The following is a 20407-nucleotide window of genomic DNA, read 5'->3' as shown; positions in this document are numbered from 1 at the left end:
CATCTCTGGATGTTGGTATAAGGTAAAACAGTACTTGTTGGCAAATCCATAGGACAAATGTGAGTTGGAATGTCATATTTTCCTGAAAGAAGGAAAAGGAAAATAAAGTGTAGTGTTGAAAATACAGAAGAAAGCATACAGACTAAGACATAGTGCTGCAATATGTATAAATGTCCTAATATTTCTGTGCAGTGAGTTTAACATAGATAAACAAAAAAACTAGTCTCCAGTTCTTCTAAATGTATTATTTATTATTATTAGCAGTATGACAAAAAAACAATTACATTGTAGACTTTCCCTATGTGTGCTAGACTGTTGCATAAATCAGTGCAGGCTAGCATATATCACTGAGTAAAAATATTATCAGTAAACATTACTACAGAAGGATGTCATGTATCAAATGACAAATTTCCAAGAAATTTCTTTATTTATGTATAAATGTGCAACATAACATGTCTAAAATCACTGTAAAACTGATCCAGAGGACAAAAAATAAACTGTAACTATAATATGGAGAAAGAAACAATGCTACAGGTTAAAATGTCCACAACTCTCAAAGACTCAAATGAACAACTTACAGAGGACGTATTATTGTTAGTAACATTTTCAGTTACTGTGAGCATGTTCTGAAAAAAAAAAAAAAAGAACAAGCATGTTTAAACGTGTTTTACTTACATTTTTCATTTCTATCCAGAATATTTCAGAATAATCCACACCTTTTCACATATTATGGAAATTATTAAAATTTTACAGTCTTAAATGAATGATGTTGATGCCACATGACTGCAGTATTCTATTTGTTATAAATATAATTTCAGTAGTTGCAATCATTTCTCAGTTAAATCAGGCAGACATTGTAGCAGAACCATACACAGCATGGGCAAAGCAAAACTAGCCCAGTAAATATTTATAACTGTCAATGCTTGCCAATATGTCCATAAATTCTTTAATCCATATGTGGATAAACTCACAGAAGATGAATGACTGCATGCATATTTTCAGCAAGATGGAGCAACAGCACACACAACCTTGACAACTTCTCATGAGTGCATAAAGAGTTTAGCAAGGAGAGGACAATCAGTGGGGCAGTGCAATCTCCTGACCACCTTGATTGCCTGATCTCTCTCCCTGTGATTTTTACCTATGGCTGAAACTGAAGGATCAGGGTTACTCAAAAAATCCTCTGTGTTGAAAGAGCTACAGCATAACACTGAAAACAGTACTGCTACTATGCCTCAGGAAAAGCTGCTCTACATGTCTCACAGCTAAAATAATTGACCATTGCACAGTATTGATGTGAATGGTACCCATTTATGGCATTTTCTATGATGTTCATTAAAGGGGTCAATCCTGTGTTGATCCTACTGTAAATATAGATATAATAAGTTTTATTTTGCCCATCCTGAAACTGAAAAAATAATGTCTGTTTCTGCAACACTGAAATGACAGTACTCTGTAATTCACAAACAACATCTTCATTCACTCATCCAGTCACTCATCATATTCTGTGTCACAAATTAACTATGACTAAACAGATACACAGGGTGTAGTGCCGAACACTTTCATATCAAATAACTCATTAAAGATACTTGAAATCTCTTTTCACCTACACAGATTGTGACAAAGAGCTCTAGAAAGAAAGACCAATGCATTTTCTCATCTTCATTAATCACTGAGATACAGAAATACACTTTGTTTTTTTAAATTTTTGTGTTTTTTGCATCAGAATAGCATACCTGTAAAAGAGAGATTCACTGGAATAACTCTTTTTAAGTCTGGCAAGTGTAAAATATATGATGTATATCATGATTTACATGCTGTTGTTGCAGTCATTTGAATGGTACAGTAGGCAGTTTGCACTACTCTCCATGTAAAGAGCTGCCATTGAGGTAAGTTGTATGTAATTTTTATGCCACTCTCAATGAAGATTGGAGTAAACTGCTGGGCAGCACACCATTCAGATGGTTACAACTACCAGATTCCCAGCCATTCTCTGCCAGGGGTGTCATTCAGATGTGGCATGGAGGGGCATGGTGTCAGCACACTGCTCTTCCACTCACTGTCAGCCTTCCATGCTTTGGAGCCACTAATTTTCACTCAAGTAGCTCCTCAAGAAAAATTTCCTGACATTACAAGGAACTAAACCTAGGTGTTCTGCAATGCAGTCAGATGTGCTGACCACTAGGCTGTATTATGGTTATAATAATAAAAATCTCCATATTCAATGTAGTTTTACTCTACAATGTCTTGCCAGATCAATCTTCAAATCTAGATAGGTAATTGGTAGAAGGGGCAACTAATCAGATATGTTTTTAATTTTCTTTTGAAACACTCCTAATTTATTATATTACAGCTACAAGCAGCTTGTTAAATATCCTTGTATCAGGACACACAATCTGCACCTTCGGGAAAGAGGCGAAGTCTACATTCTACTGTGACTCCATAAATTGTTTTCATTTAAAATTTATCTTTATTTCTAGCCACAAGAAAGGGCAAAAGAATCAATGTACTGGGATCTGAATGTAAGGTTTCTACAACCTGTGAAGTAGCCTGTGCAAGATGCACAGTTGCCTCCTTTACAGGTATGTATGTAGTAACATAACTAACAGTAGTCTACAACACACCTATTAGAATGGGAATGGCATGTGAACGTGTATTTTGTCTCACCGTTTATGTGCTTTGCTCTGTACTGAACTTTTCTGATTGCAAGAATGTAAACTGTCAATAACTTTAAGCCAAACCAAAACGGCATGAATTTTTGTAACACCAAAAACTGAATCTAGTGCAACACTATTGATTTGAAATTGGCGCTGGTGGTGAAACAAAACTTGATTAATTTGAAAATAATAGTCCCTGTTCTTAATGAATTCTGTCCCTCAAATAATAAAATTTCTTACCTTTATCTGTGCAATGGTAATGCTCTTCACACTGCTCTCTGTTAGTACTTTAAATTGTATAGTTCACATACAGCTATTGTGCAAGGCTGTTGCTTAGCATACATTTTAATTATGACTGAGACTATTACTTCTTGAGCGAAATAATTAATCAAAAATGACATGGATCTGGGAACTGGTATTGACTTGTGGTAAGCAACAGTATGGCACTAACTTTAAAACTTGTATTTTCACTCTTTGAAAATTAATAATGGTCATAATTAGCACACAGTAAACTGACTATACATTAACAATTAGCTTTATAAATTCATTGGAGTGTTCATTTCATATACTGCATTAACTAGATAATGTTGGTCATGCACTGTTACGGAATTTAATCATTCCTTTCTTGCAAAGGAGTGCTGCAGGGTACGAGGGGCCCTTGGCAGTCATGTTCCTCCAACCACTTCTCGCCTGTGAGTAATTCTGGCATTAGCACTAACAGAGGGCACTGATTACGTGCAGCATTATGTTTTCTTTCATTGTGGCTTCTTTAGTGATTTGTTTTATAGTTTTTTTTTAATATTATTCTGTGCACTATCAACGGTGTTTATAACTTATGTCATTATTTAGAATATTGGCACTTGAGCATATGTCAACTACTGTCTCTTAACTCTTCCTCTTTTTAACAATCTGACTTTTGTCATGTTCTATTTCATCAATTTTTATTACTGCAATGCCTTTTATACATTATAAGCTCATTACAGACTTTAACTATTGTATCCCCCTTTATTTTACACTGTTCAATTTATCATTGAAAACTAGTGTATGCCTACATTAGTGAGATCTTGTGAACTTACAACACAAACATCTTGTGGCTACTATACAGCAGCTTGTTTTGGACAGTAGTTCTACTGACAACATGACTCATGCATATGATGTTATTTATATATATTTGACAATCCTCGTGCTGATTTTGCATTTAACATTTGATGATGCCACTATGGCTGCAGTACATTAGGACTTTCCTCTTCATACTTAAGTGTACAAATGCATATATATGTCAGTAGTACTTTTCATTATGGTCTATTGATTGTTTTTAAGCTTTAGACAATCTGTGAGTGTATTTGTGTTTTTTTTCCATTTTTTGCTGCAGATCTGATGATGGTCATGTCTGTTAACAAAACATTTGTGACCATAGATGAAAATTAAAGGAAAATCAATACTACATTTGACCATCTCTGGTTCAATATAAAATTTTCTTACAAAATTTTACCCTGTGCATACACCATTCAACATGCATTTCTTAACACTCACTTTTTATGAGTAAATATGTTATTTGTTGTGATAAAAAGAAAAATGTTTTGGTATTCTCTGTAAAGTGGTCGCATATTCCTGGGTATTTTTTGAAATATTCTTGTTTTTATATATTATCTTTGAAGTTTGTTTTAGTTACAAAGTAAAGCTGTATCCTGAAAATGTACTAATCATGAATAAAACTAGTTAAAAAAGAAAAAAAAACTGATTCAATCCACCGTGTGCTGGTAGAAGAATTTTTTGTTGAAATGAGTCATACGGTAAGAACATGTGCACAAATGGAGATTATAAAGTGAATATTGATAAACTTGAAGCACCTGATGATTGGTCAAAATGGAAATGGCACATCTCTAAGGTGCTCCATTCGTATAAATTCAAAGGGATTGTTATCAGTATGTGCAAACCTTTTATGTTGCCTCAGAAATGTACAGGTAAACAGAAGGTAGCATATGGAGAATGGTAACAGAATGATGCGAAAGCAGAAAGTCTGATATCAAGTGCACTAAGCAAACCAGTTGCTGAACTTGTGCTGACGATCAAAAATGCTAAAGATCTACGGGGCAAACTTCATGCTCAATTTGAGCATAGTGGCATGAAATACTTGGGCATGTTAACTGAAAACTTCTTTCAGGTCAAATCAAATGAAGCAGAAAATATTAGCATACATTTGGCTACAATTCAAAAGTTAGTAATAGATCTAAATGATGAATTAACAAAATATGAAAAGAATACATTGTCTGAAAGAATATTAAATGGCCGAATTTTATCTACACTGGGAAAGGAATATGATCATTTTAAACAGCTCTGGGAGACAATACCAGCAGAAAATTATAGTTTGAACTTACTTATTGAGAAACTTTGTACCACTAAATCTTGTGAACAAAATGCAACACAAATGACTGCATTTGTCATTTCTAACACATGGAAAAAGAAGATGTGAGCAAATTGAAAATTTCCATGCAATAAATTAAACAACTAGGTCATTGGGCAGTGGAGTGTCCACTGAATGCTCTTAATTGAAATATCATGTGGCAAGAATAGAAGATGAGTAGAAACAATGTATTTACTTCATGCACCCTGAGTTTGTCTAACAGAAATTATATTGACATGAATAAATGGTACTGTGCTATTGGTGCTATGAAACAGTACTTTGTTTTGTACAGTGAATTTGATGTTCCTGAAGTAGTTTCATTAGGAAAACAAGGTACTAATATCTGCGCATTTGATCAAGAAAGTCTATATTGAAATAAGATGAAACAATCAATGGTATAGTGCTAGAATGGAAAACATTTTATATGTGCCTAATGCAAGTGTTCATTTGCTCTCAGCCAAATCAGCCATATGTAAAGGTTGCTGCTCTCAGCCAAATCATCCATATGTAAAGGTTGCAACATAATGTTTAACTGTAAAAGTGTTAGGATTTGGGAGAAAGCCAGTGGTGACATCGTCATGACAGGCTATGTGTGTTGTTAGAAGAGGAAATAGTTACTTGTGACATCTTCTGAAACATTACAAATGTATCACAAAAGATTCAGTCATCAAAATAAACAACACATCAAGAACATCTTGAAGAAACTTAACATCAATATGGATGTTTGTAAGGATGAATTTTGTGGTGGTCGTGCATTAGGAAAGATGCACAGACTACCATTTTGACAAAGAGTAAATTGTTCCACAGTTACTTGTGAATTAATCCTCACAGTTATCAATGGACCGATGAGTACAGAGTCATCTGGAGGTGCTTGATATTACATATGTTTTAAAGACAATTTCAGTAAATTTAATCAAATTTTCTTTTTGAAGCACAAAAATTAAGTCTATTATGTGCATAAACAATATTTAAATGAAGCTCAAACCAAAGGACATGTCATTAAACAGTTTACATGTGAGAGGTAAAGAATTTAACAACAACAGACTTAAGAAATTGCTCATAGATAAGGGAATAGAACTGCTGATTCCTCCACCCTATACACCAGAACAGTATAATGTGACCAAATGTGAAAATAGAACAATTGTTGAAGCTGCACATTTAATGCTGAACTCAAGCAAACTATTGTGGGCAGAACCTTGCAATACAGCAGTCTATATTTTAAATCATACTGGAAAATCTTTGGTTCCAAATAAACTTCCTTATGAGCTGTGCTTCTATCAGTCAGTAGGAAAAACTGATCACCTCATAATTTTTGATACACAATGGATGTGATGGTAACACTGTTACTTATGGACCAATATATTTCTGCAATACCTCTGACAGATTTCCAACAATTTACCTGGCAAAAAGTTCAAACCAGACACAACATTCTATGCACAATGATTCATGTGCTAGTTCTCACTTGCTTGTTATAAACAAAAGACAGTGGGAAACAGTGTTGCCAACATGCATATCTTACACTAGAAATTAAATAATGCGAAATAAACAGAATCTAGAAAAATTTCCAACACTTTACACTAAAAAATATTGCCCACTTTGTTTTTAGTAACTACTAACACATTGACCAAACACTATACAGGGTGAACATTAATAAATCTGACAAACTACAGTGACAATTCCTGACTGGAAGGGAGGAAAAAAGTACTATGAACTTGTGTCCAGAAATGCATCGTTGCCACAATAGAGAGAGCTGATGAATGACATTTCCTCTGATCATGTGCCGTCTGTTCCCTGTGCGTTGCAGGCCATGTGATTGATGCAGCATACTGTAAGCATGCAGAATGCTCTGGTATTCATGTCTGGAACAGACCAAGATGATGTTTGTGTATGACCAACCAGATGGAAACAGTCATGAGGCAGCACAGCTATGTCGAAATAAGTACCCTCATGGGAACCAGTCACATTACAAAAAATTTCAAGCCCTTTTTTGTGCATTTGCATGATCACACAAATACCCAAAAGGATCTTGAAATGTTGTGTGATGTGGTTGGTGTTTGTAAGGGTATTTGCTTTGATATAGCCATGCTGCCTCTTGACCATTTCCATGGGCTTGGCCGCACACAAACACCGTCTCAGATTGTTCCTGACACGAATACCAGGCCATCCTGCTGCTTACTGTATGCTGCATCAGTCACACAGCCTGAAACACACAAGGAACGCATGGCATGTGGCCAGAGGAATTGTCATTCATCAGTGCCATCTATTGTGGAAACGATGCATTTCCAGAGACATGTTCATAGGACCTTTTTTCCTCCATTTTCAGTCAGGAACCTGTCCCTGCAATTTGTCAGTTTTATTCATGTTCACACTGTATTGCACAATTTTCATAAATTCTGTGATGGTGTTTTTAAGTAAATAATTTGTAAAAATAATAAAAATATGATTTTTAAAATTTTTTAGTGATAATACAGAGAAGATATTACCTCTAATTATATCAGTTGTATCTGGTAATATAACAAGGAAGTTAGCATTCTGTGTCTTAAAATAAATACAACAAAAGTGGTTTTGTATTGAATTTCTGTAACAAATAACACTATCTGCATATTTTGAAGAAAGTCTGTGATGGGCAGTTGATGTCAGCACGGCAATAAAGAATACATAAGTTTTACAAATATGTACATTTTCTCTCCTAAGTCTTACACTAAAACTGCTGCTCTGCTTCTGATATAACATTTTTCTGTTGACATCTTTGACAGTCTATACACAAGTGAGTTTTCTGGTGTGGGTTACACAAGAACAAAAAATGCACCTGTAGATCTTAACGTGGTTTAATGTAGATATACTTGAATAAAACAAAAAGAAACAATTTTCACTGATACCTTGAATCGAAGTTGACCAAGTGGAGGTTCAGCGTAAGGAATACCAATGAAGCCTGCAAACTGCCTTCCATAATAGGCAAAGTCATAAATTCCTCTTATTTTTCCATCAGATATTTGGACCATGGGTCGTTGACCAAACACAGATTTTCCTATGCATAAAATACAGATAAATAGTAACAGTAACATAATCACAAGTATTGGTTTAGGACTGTGTCATACAATAGGGGAACACCTATATATATAGACAGGGAAGACATTAGTCCCACTAGATTGTGACATCAGCTGATAAGTGATCAGGCAGAAGGTGCCCCAAATGTGTTTCTAATTAGTTTCATAATGGCCTCCACATTACAGCACAGGAGTGACACAATGGCAGCAGCTATGTGGTTAAAACTGTGCCCCTATAATTCAACATTCTATGCTGCATCACATTAACAGCAATTTATACTCATTCATACAAGGTTTTAGGAGAATGTTCTTGCCAGTCTTAATTTTCAGTAGTGGTAAAAGAGATTTAGTTAGGGAGGGAAGGGGGTTTACAAAGGAAATTAAATGACTGTACAGCAATAATTATTATGCTTATAACAGATACAAATACAGAAATGAGATGCAGCAAATATTCAGATATGCTTGTCAGTGGTCCAGTTTTAGCTTTGGGTGCCAATGAAAAAGGTAAATATTTCAAAAGTTTATATCAAGTGAATCCACAGTGATGGCTCACAAGAGTTGTAGACCAATACACAGTTTTCCATGTACAAGGGTCACTACAAAAGAAATCCACATCATTTCAACAAGGGACTGAAAAAGGAGTATGGAGATAACACTCTTGATTGACATACTGATAGTCACTGTGCAAATATATTGTCTGGTGAAACTGGGAACACATCAGCAGACTAAGTACAGACTGGGTACACAGCAGTAGACTAATTCCAGTTCAAGCTCACACTGCTACTGGTGCCAGAGTGCATAAGCTTCAGCATAAAGCTATCTAATTGGTATAGCAATGACAAAGCATTATTCTACTACAACAGAGTGGGAATAAAAAGTTATTGTTGTTGTTGTGGTTATTGTCATTGGTGAGGGATGACTTATCTCATCAGAGAATTAATCAATGTGGAAATTATAGATTCTATTTGGGGGCATTTCATTATACTTGCAGGACGAACTCATTCTGTCTATGACACATGATAAAACATGAGCTAAGCAAGTATTGCACTCAAGTTGTGATTAGATTCTGGACTTCCTAACAGATAGAACTCAACATATTGTTCTTAATGGGAGGAAATAGACAGGGGTACCAAGTAAAAGTAACTTTGGGAGTGCCCCAAGGAAGTCTTATAGTGGAGTTACTTACAATATGTGTAGTGACATGCAGCAGACCACAGCGATGTCAGGTAGGCAGCTAAGCTGTTGACAGGGTCCGTGCACTAGCTGCCAGGAGCACTGTAATCATGTTCTCCTTGCTACAGTGCAAAGTTCTGTGGGTAGTAATTACTGTGTTTTAATTCCCATTTGTGTTAGTATGTAACAGATTCTCTGTGAATTGTTCTACATATGAATGTGTAAGATTGTTCTGAATAAAACACTGTCTCAGAATGCTGCATTATGTTTCATATCTGTTCTCACTGTATAGAACTCATCGTACGTGTTAAGTTCTCAAATCAATCAACAGCTTTGGTAGCAGTGACTCCAGCATGATACAGCTAGAGAAAATAAAGTCATCAATACAGAAGCATCATAATGAATTTCCAAGAAGCAGGAAATTGCGAGATGGATGGCACACCCACAGTATCCAGACCTGCAGTGGGGCTACCGCCATTTTGTCCACACACCCCAGCATTATGGTACGTGCAGACAGAGGCAAGTTTCCTCTGCACTGCAGTGATAAAAGATTTCACCAAATTTACACTGGGATTGGCCCATTAGATTATTGTTATGCAGCAAAGGAGCAAATGTAAAAATCACACCTCCAGATATGGAGGAATATGGAAAGCTTGAGGTCGAGTTAATTTGTAGAGAGGCCGCTTCACAAGAAGAACAAGACAGGTACTGATGCAGAAGGACATTGGAGGCAAAAAACCATCCCAGTACCTCTGTCATTTATTAATCAAGGTTGATATGCACATGGTGCCAGATAACTTATTACACACATTATGGAGAAGACACTTGGCAGCACAAGTAAAAGCTATTATAGGTTCCCAAACAGAAATGTTGCTAGATGTCATAGCAGACCTGGCAAACAGGATTCAGGATGCACCTGTGCTGACCTCCTGCACTGCAAGCATGGTGGCAGGCCACAGCACGTCAAGAGGAACGCGTGCAGATCACGACAGCCTCAAAACCCAGGTCAACACATTGAGAAAACAGATCAGTGAACTACCCTCTGACCAGTACGCAGGGGAGCGTTTCCATAAATGACTGACAAGCCATTCCTCTGCAGACTTCTCAGCAGCAGATGACTCTACTCAACCTGACACTTGCTGATATCACTGAAAGTTCAGAGATCAGGCACACAAGTGTATATCTCTGTGTTCATTCTTCAATCAAAAATGACAGTCTGAAGAAGGGGAACCCAATTGTCATTCACTGCCTCTGCACCTCTTCATAACAGACTACAAGACAGGACAAAAATTTTTAGTGGACACTGGTTCTGATGCATGTATTTTGTGGTGAACCCTGTTACACAAGTATCAGCAAGCAATCTTGTTACATCTTTCTGTGGCTAACAACTCATCCTTCACTACTTATGTAACACAACATATGGAATTACATCTGGATCTACAATGTGAATTTACGTGGAATTTTACTGTGGCATTGTGATGGACCTGATCATCAAAAGCCCATGTTTTAGCTCACTATCGCCTACTGCCATATGCTAATGCACACCTCATCAGCAGCATCACCAACTTTTCTGCCAACGGGTTTTGACACTGTGCAGTGGTATATGATGACAAGCTGATCTGGTCAACAGCCAGTATACTATATGCTCAGCTAATGGGGCAGTTCCAACATATCACACATCTTCCAGGTGCCCCAAAAGAGGTATGTCACAGCACCATACATTATATTAATACATTTGGCGTCTTTGAAAGCTGATTCATGATGTCTGGATTAGGACATGCTGCCCAGACATGGCAAAGATTCATAGATTCAGTGCAACAAGGGTTGTTGTGTTGTTCTTGTTGTGCTGATGATTTATCATCATTTATTTGGCAACAAAACAGCGATTGACGGTTTTACTTGATGGCCAGAGGCCATCCCAGTAGACAACATTCAGCCATGATACTGGCCACTACCTTTCTGTTGCACTGAGTACTGAGTTTTGGTTGTCCACTTCACATTACAACAGACCAAGGAGTTTGAGTCTAAACTATTTGCCCAGCAGAATAAATTTTGTGGCACAATGCACCACAGAAGAAACTACCACCCTGCAAGTAATGGTACGGTTGGACACTGGTACTGGTCATTAAGAGCCCCACTAATGAATCAAATTGGACATCTGCATTATCATTAGTCTTACTTGGCTTGCATAACAGTTACAATCCTGACCTAGACTCTTCACTGGCTAAAATTGTTTATGGAGAAATTCTGTGGCTACCTGTTGGTTTTGTTGACTCATGTGCAATCACGATTGATATCTCAAATGAATCAGATTTCATTACTCACTTAAGGGAACAAATGTCACAAATCCGGCCACATCAAACATCATGTCATGGAACTCCACATACCTTTGTGCATTGAAAGTTGTAATCCTGTGCTCATGTAATGTTGCACAGGTATGAGGTGAAACCTTCATTGATACCTCAATATGCTGGTCCATATTGTATCCTTAACAGAAGTGGAAGAACAATAGACATTCTCATCAACATCAAGCACAACACTGTCCCAATAGAGTGGTGCCAGCTTTCATTTTGTCAGAAACATCAGGATAAAATGATCAATGCAAACAGTTGCATCCTACATCAGAATTTCAACAACCTCAATTGTAATCATATCTGGCTCAACTGCCATGACATATGTATTCTGGGTGGTGCATACACTTCCTGAGATGATTCCTGGATGATGCTCCCAGCATACATCGAGAATGATGCTCTGCCTTCACCAAGGGAGGTGATGTAGCGACATATTGCAGACTACGGAAATGTTAGGTGGACAGCTGATCTGCTCAATGAGGTGTCAACAGGTTTCATGCACTGGCCACCAAGAGCACCTTGATTGGTTTCTCCTTGCTGCAGTGCAAAGTTCTGTGACTGTTAATTTCTGTGTTTTAATTCCCACTTGACAATACGCAACCAGGTGTAATTAGTTATGCAACAGCTTCTCTGCGAATTTTTCTAATTGTGCTACATATGAACATGAGTGACTGCTCTGAATAAAACAGTCTCAAAATACTGCATTATGTTTCATATCTGTTTTTGCTGTATAGAACTCTGCATACACATTACATTTTTAAATCCAGCAATAGACTGTGACATACAAATAAATAATCTAGTAAATAATGTCAGAAGCTCTTTGAGGTTATTCATGAAAAATGGTGTTTTCTATGGACAATTTTTGATGTCAGAAAATTGTAGTGAAAAGTAGGATGATCTGTAGAGAATCAACAATTAGAGCAGGGACTAGCAAGGACTAAGATGAAAAAGTAAAATATTGCTCATAAATATGAAGGAAGATTCACATGTAGGAGTACCTACTCATCATCATGTACATGATGCAGACAAGTGGTTATTCCTAGATCTGAATCTTTCTCAGACTGACCTCAAGTGAAATGACTGCACAAATCAAGTTGTATGAAAAGCAGATGCCAGGCTGAGATTCATTGGAAGAATCCTAAGGAAACATATTGGTTTAAAGAAATAATCATTTGGCCAATTCTTGAATACGGCTTATCAGTCTGTGACACCTACCATGTAGATTTAATAGCAGATATAGGGAAAAAGAAAAGTAGGACATTCTGTGAGGGGATTGTAAAAGAGAAAGTGTTACGGAGATGTTCATTAAACTCCAGTGACAAAAAACTAAAAGAGAAGTTTTGTGCATCATGGAGAGGCTTACTGTTTCTGAGAACATATGGTCCAAGAAGAGTTAGACAACTTATTACTTCCTCCCACATAAATCTTACAAAATGACCAGAAAGGGGAAATCAGGGAAATTCATGATCATATGGAAACTTACTGACATTCGTTCTTCCTGCACACCATTCATGAATGGAACAAGAAAGGAGAGAAATGATGATAGCAGAAATACCATCCACCACAATGTGTTGGGTGGCAAGCAGAGTGAAGATGCAAATGTAAACCATATGCCTCAGATGTGAGGTTGCTAACCTCAGAGGAATGACATAATGTGTCACAGTACGAATGTTAAACAAATCCTAGCCTGTTTCATCTGTCAGTTTATTGCCTGAAGTTCTCACATGCTTGGCACAATGTCATCTAATTTCCCAACCTCTGTAAGCAGAGAAGGAAATCCTGTACGCTCTATACTACTTTCTGTGCTAGTTATTTTCACTGGATGGCTTACAGTGGACTTGTAAGAACTTTTTCTTTTTTTGTATTTACTCTTGTTTTTAAATGTAACAAAACTATAATATTTACAATATGGTACATGACTCAAAACACTGGGAAGCTAGACACAATCAATGTATTAATATTTCTCTCTTCTTGCATTTAAAATAGCATTCAGTTCCAGTAAGCTATATTTCAGTTTCCTTGTTCTCTACTACTAACATAAAGCATAACATAAATGATTCAGCTATTTATAATTTTACTTTTTATACACAATGAAGTAAAATTCCGAAGCTTATAGAAATAAAATATAGAGATCAAGAAATTTGGAAAAGGAATTATTTATAAAATATACTTACCTTGACTGTATATTTATAAAATGATGACTGGTTTTCATGGCTGATATATAGCAGATATATTGTTCATAAATTATTTCTAGCTACTTACAATATGTTCTGTACAAAAAGACAAGAAAATGATAGAAAAATACCATTAAAATTTTGTTACAAAGAGTAGCTCATCACATGTAGTAAAAAGACATACTGTGTCATTAAAACTATTTAAAATAAATGGAAACACACACCTGTCGGAGAGCACAACAATTTGCACAGTAACATGATTAAATTTATTGTATAAAAACAAAATTAAGCAACAGAATTTTAATTATGGATAATAAAAGAATTCCCTAAATGTTAATCATAAAACATGAAGTAACTTAAATAACTAAGATGCAAGGTAGACCCTGCGAAGACCCTGTTGATGAGTTCTTTGCTGCCAGGAACAGTCACTGTCTTCTGGCATACACTAACTTCTTGTTGTCTTCAGTCACTGATATGTGTGTGCAGATGGATTATTCAGATGGACTTTGGTTTCACATGAGGCAGTCGGCATCAAAATCTCTCTTGTTTCTGTATACTAATGCACCACATTTTAACATTTAGTATCTTGGTTCCTAATTCAGTTTGTCTAACATCAGTGCTGCAATGTTTCGTCTCTGTCCTTTCGTACCTTTATTTTTATTTTTTTTTCAAATTACTTCAGATTTTATGATTCCTTTAGTACCCCAAACTAAACTTTACTAACCCAATTAATCTTCCACCACCTTTTCCATTGTTTAATTTTGTTTTATACAGTAAGTTTATTCATGGAACTGTGCACACTGTTGCACCCTGTGGCAGAGTGTGTTTGTCCCTATTTTGAATACTAGCATTGTACAATGCACAGTAAGGTTAATGACAAAGAGTGTATTTGTACTACATGTGATGAGTTATTGACTGTCACGAAATTTTGAGATGTTCTCTATCATTTTCTTTTTACACAGTAGTTATTTTAAGTAGTTGGAAACATTTTATGTACAATATTTTTCTGTCTCTTTTAGATCTGCAGATCACTGTGTGAGAAATTGAAACTGATCATGTTATAAATATGTGATAACACATACAAATTTTACGTTGAAAACAAGATTGCGTAGCATACTCTACAAACTTGACTGTATCAACTGTTATAAAAGGAATTATTATTTACAGAGAACCAACAAAACTTTATAATGTTTACTGACATTTTAATACTGTCAGAGATGGAAAAGGACTTGGAAGATCAGTTGTCATTAACAAAAGTAATCACATTGCTAATGGAGTGTAGTAGCACAACAGTGGTCCAATTTCAGAAATTTGTGGCTCTCAGAAAGAACCTTGTGACTTCAATAGAATCCTTAGCTATCAATTCATTGAGATATTGCACTATCAGAACACCAACACTTGAAATCATTGAAACTATCATGGTAACCAGTAAAATTCCTTATCGGGGTCTCTTTCAGTGTCAGTCATTTCTGGAAAATCACTGGTAGCAGTTATCAGTAGCCAACAAACATCTAGTTGAGAACCCTTTCATGCAGGTACAAGGATTCAATTTCCCATGACATCAATGGAGGATCATGAACTGCATGTGAACTGGGTAAGGGAGACGTCATGTGCTACACAAATAGGGATGGATTAGTTTCGAAACTTGTGACTGTGGTGTCTCCTAACAGTCAATTCACCATATTGTTGTTCACAGTGCTCTTTGAGTGTACAAAAGGACAACAATGGGCATTCACCATGCATTATGTGAATGGATAACAAGATTGGACGAGCTTGTAACTATGCTCATTTTTCCAGGAATGTGGTGTATTTGTATTTGTTTTCTTCATATGATAAATAAATAAAAATAGATGGAGTGTAGACAAACTAAAGCAGATTATGCTAGAGGAAGTGAATTCAGAATCAAAATACTAAAAGTAGCAGACAAGTTTGCTGTTTAAGCAGGAAAATAACTGATGATTGTTAAAATATACAGGATGTAAAATGCAGACAGGTAATCAGAAGAAAAGCATACCTGAAAAGAGGAATTTGTAAACATTGAACTTTAAATTGAGTTTTAGGAAGTCTTTCCTGAACGTATTTGTCTGGTGTATAGCCTTGTATGGATTTGGAATGTGGACGATAAAGTGTCCAGACAAAATGAGAACAGTAGCTTTTGAAGTGGGTGCTGCAGAAGAATGCTAAAGATTAGATGGGTAAATCGAAAACAGGTGAAGAAGTACAGTTAAAGTAAATTCTTTTAGTAACACACTTTAAAAAAAAAGTTGGCTAGAGTGGTCCAATGAAGGCCATAAAATTTAAATAAATAAAGTTTAAATCAAAAAGTAATCATGCTTGGAGTTATTCTGTTTAAGTAAGTTTGGCTTCTATGCACATATTTTTGTTCAACTTTATCTTTTACTTTGAGTTACAACACTCACACTTATACTCTCTTGTGCTTTACATGCCCTTTTGTCAAGTGTATACATTGTGCTGAAGCAACAACAAAACATGCCGCATTACACTCATAAGTTTGTCAATGAAGTGGATTTTATAGTCTGATTAAAATTTGATATTTGATGCGTCACACATTGGAGCTGGTTTTCTCCAACCAAAGTGCTCAACATTATGCCTGAAATATTCATCGTTGGCAAACTGCCACAACACTTGGTTAGTTCACTTCCAAATCGTTCTCTACCATTCTTGCCTGAATAATGGATCTGGCACTTTTATTTCACATTTCATCAAACCTGATATCACACCACAAACAACACAAAAACATAGTGATGTCAATGAAATACACACATTTCATACACAGCACTAACTACACATTACTGGAAACTTCTGCACAAGATGTGATTCAGAATCACATTTACGGTTATTACAGTCACAGAGATCAGCTTACCTTAGATAAGCTTTGCATGAGATTGCATGAAACTGAGTTTTTGAAGCCTGCAATTCATAATTGCAACTGGGTGATTACATCCTAACACACACCAACATAATTTGTGCTCAACTTTAGTGGGATTGTTAGCATATTAACCTGCTATGCTGAAGGTTGTAAACCTGATCAAAAGGTTCTGATTGTCATTTTTATCCAGTTAATTGGTGTAAATGTATTTTTTTTAATTTCTAATTCTTTGCCATGTCATTTTCATCATCTTATTGACTTTTTTTATTTGCTCTTACTTTTGTACCTATCAATCTTTTTTCATCTGGAATCTGCCTGCGTTGCCTATAATCTGCAATCAAGTGCCAACAAGGACTGCCCATTAGTTAGTAATGCAGCAGCTCGTGAAAGGATAGTTCCAGATAACCAATGATAGCAAGAAATTAGTTTGCTTTTTGCACTGGAACGGAACTTTTTCTGTTTTTAGTTTGTTTGTCAAGGTTAGCTTTAATAGCTGTGAACAAAATGATCATGATCTTATTTCTGCCTCAGATTATTGACCTCCGGTTTCTCAGATACATTACACATCATGAGGTTAGCTTAAGATAACAGTTTAAATTCAGGGCTACAGTGCACATCAACTGCCGCATTTCAGTCACTGATTACTTCAGTTTAGGTGTTGATAGGCATCTCACATTTCCAACATACCTTGCAGCAGGCACTTCCAACATTGCTCTGTGTTACACATTAACAGCATTTGTGAAGTGACTTGCCATATTTGTGTGTTATATGTAACTGAGTGGTAGCCAGTGGCCAATGTGGCAGCACCATTGTGCAATTGACGGACTTCAACCATCAAGTAATTTTGAACAGACTATAGAATAAAATGTGTGTGTTAAAACCAGTCATAAATAATTCAAACTATTAGAAAAAAAAATCTCAATGCTTTTTGTTAACTCATTGTGTTTATTGAAACTTCAATAGACTATGGGTTCCAGCTACACATGTGTGCAGAAGGTAAACAGTTTTTTTTAAAATTAGTATTTAGAGTGTGTCTAATTTTTAAAGGTCAAATGGATCGGATAAAACACGGCAAGACATTGACTAGTGAAACTGATTGGCCTATGGTTATAAAGACCAAATCTTTAAATATGTCTGCTTGTGTCTGTATATGTGTGGATGGATATGTGTGTGTGTGTGCGAGTGTATACCCGTCCTTTTTTCCCCCTAAGGTAAGTCTTTCCGCTCCCGGGATTGGAATGACTCCTTACCCTCTCCCTTAAAACCCACATCCTTTCGTCTTTCCCTCTCCTTCCCTCTTTCCTGATGAGGCAACAGTTTGTTGCGAAAGCTTGAATTTTGTGTGTATGTTTGTGTTTGTTTGTGTGTCTGTTGACCTGCCAGCACTTTCATTTGGTAAGTCACATCATCTTTGTTTTTAGATATATGATTGGCCTATGTGGAAGAGAAAAAACATGAGATCTAATGGACTATCATGAAGGAATTTTAGATGTAATTGATGGCAAGATGGTGAAACCAGACCAACTTTCTGAAGGTGTTAATGATGCAGCAATAAAGGATCACAGAGCTAAATCAGATTTATACTGTTATGCCAAGTCAATTATTTTTACTGCAGTTACAGATACTGTGCATCAGAAGGTCATGGACAAAGAAACAGCTCATGAAGCATGGGAGGCATTGAAGTAGAATTTTGAAGCATCATCAAAGGATCAGCTGTTCAAGATTTATTCTGAATTCTTGGCATTTAACTGGACTCTGGGAGGGGACATTTCCACACACACAGTGAAGTTAACATGTCTGTGGAGCAAGCTGAACACCGGCCTTAAAGCAAAAGTAGAAAATGCTGTACCTGATTTGATACTGGCATGTAAAGTTTTACGTATTTCACCTGCAAGTTTTGATTCTTTTAAATTGAGCTGGATGTTATTAATGAAAGATAATAAGAAACCATTTCATGAATTGAAGAAACAATTGTGCTTGTTTGAGAGAAATTTCACAAAATGTCATGACAAAACTGGATAAGAGGCATTAGTAGCCAAATCAAGTGCACAAAAATAAATAAATAAAAACATACAAATTCAAAATTAAAGAAAAGCACAACTATTGAAAATGACTGGGCCATCAGATCAAATATTGCAAGAAGTGGAGTGCTTATGGAAGACTGGCTAAAACTGCAACAGAGTAGAAGAATGTGGTCACAATTGTGATTGCAAATGTAGCACTGCTTACCACTTGTGGGGAGATCTGTTCAATATAAGTGAATGTGCACAACTGGTGGATTGATAGTAGTGCAACAACACATATGACAAATAGTCCTGATTATGTTGTCAGCTTCAAAGCATTCAACAATCCCTGCTGTATTGAGGCCGCTGGACACAAGTCTCTAGAAGCAGTAGGAAAGGATCAATTCAGATTCTGTTAACAGTCTGAAGTACACTTGAAGAAATGACCCTGATTGATACCTGGTATGAACCAAAATTTTCCTAGTCTTCTTTCTGTTTTAGCTGCCCAAGATTGTAACAAAAATAGAACATTTCAGTCAAGTTCTGCATATTGTTCTTTGGCAATTGCTGAAGTGAGACTGTGTGGAAATTGTGAAGTTGGTGGCACTCTGTAAAAAGCCGTCATTAAGCACTTAATACCAGAGAAGGATGCAACTGTGAATCTTTCAGTGGATCATAAATTTGATGTGCTTCAACTGTGTTATGAAATATGGGGTCATCAAGATAAATATCATGTTAAAACAAAACTCAAAAAGGAATTTAACATTGATGTCAAGGAATGAGCAGAGATTTCTCAATCATGCAAATTTGTGAAGGCATATCATCTACCATTTTGAACAAGAGAAAGGTCAACATGGTCTGCTGAGTTGATATCAGATGACCTGTGTGGACCTTTTGATCAGTCATTCCAGAAGAAATGTTACCTCATTTTGTTCAAAGACACTATGATTATTTTGTTGCAGAAAAATGAGAGTTGAGGATAAGTTCTCAAAGATTTTCTCTCACACTCAAAGGCATTGGATTACTTCATTAAAGAGATGCTTAGTGATAATGATAAGGAGTTCAATAACAAAGAAGTTAGATTTATCTTAAGTTCAAATGGTCTAACACATTGATTGGCTGCTATACTCCTAAGCAAAACAGCATTTGTGAATGGGATAATAGGACTTTGCTGACATAGCCAGGCCACTTCAATAGTCAAATTCAGATGTCATTTATCCAGAACAAAGAAAGGCTGAGCTGGTTAACACAGCAGTTTACATCTTGAACAGAACAGGGAAATCATACACAGAAGATGTTAGTCACTATGAGTTGTGGGAACAGAAGAAGCCTCAAATTACACATCTAAGGATAATTGGCTCAACATGCTATGCACACATTCCAAATAAAAAATGAAGAAAATGCACAAAAAAGCAGTGAAAGAACTTATTATTGGTTACGATGGTGATAGATGCTTCAGCATTGGGATAAAAGAAAGTAATTTGGTTGTGCTGTCCAGAGATGTGCAGCTTGAAGAAAAACCAGGATGCTGTATTGAACAAGTTACATTACCATTTGAATGTGGAAAACTATCTGCAATTTCATATTATATTGAAAATTAATCAGAGAGTGAGGAAAAAACACTCTCAGAAGACAGCTTGGAGTAAAAAGCTAGCACATACACAGACCTACAAAGAGAGAATATGAGTGAAGTTAAAAGAGTATTCAT

The 20407-nt window shown here is 36.1% G+C and overlaps 1 protein-coding gene across 1 annotated transcript in view; it reads right to left on the bottom strand.

Annotated features, from left to right (window-relative positions):
* The window catches only part of LOC124747236 (esterase FE4-like), a 95573-nt gene that overhangs the window by 42585 nt on the left and 32581 nt on the right, over positions 1 to 20407 (bottom strand). Inside the window, exon 2 of the mRNA XM_047248950.1 lies at positions 7941 to 8089. Within this exon, the coding sequence (XP_047104906.1) occupies positions 7941 to 8089 (149 nt within the window). The remainder of the gene's footprint in view (positions 1 to 7940; positions 8090 to 20407) is intronic.

This window comes from Schistocerca piceifrons, chromosome 1 (genome assembly GCF_021461385.2).
Source record: "Schistocerca piceifrons isolate TAMUIC-IGC-003096 chromosome 1, iqSchPice1.1, whole genome shotgun sequence".
Lineage (NCBI taxonomy): Eukaryota > Metazoa > Arthropoda > Insecta > Orthoptera > Acrididae > Schistocerca > Schistocerca piceifrons.
The sequence above is the reverse complement of the archived record's forward strand: the minus strand, read 5'-3'. Positions and strand labels throughout refer to the sequence as shown.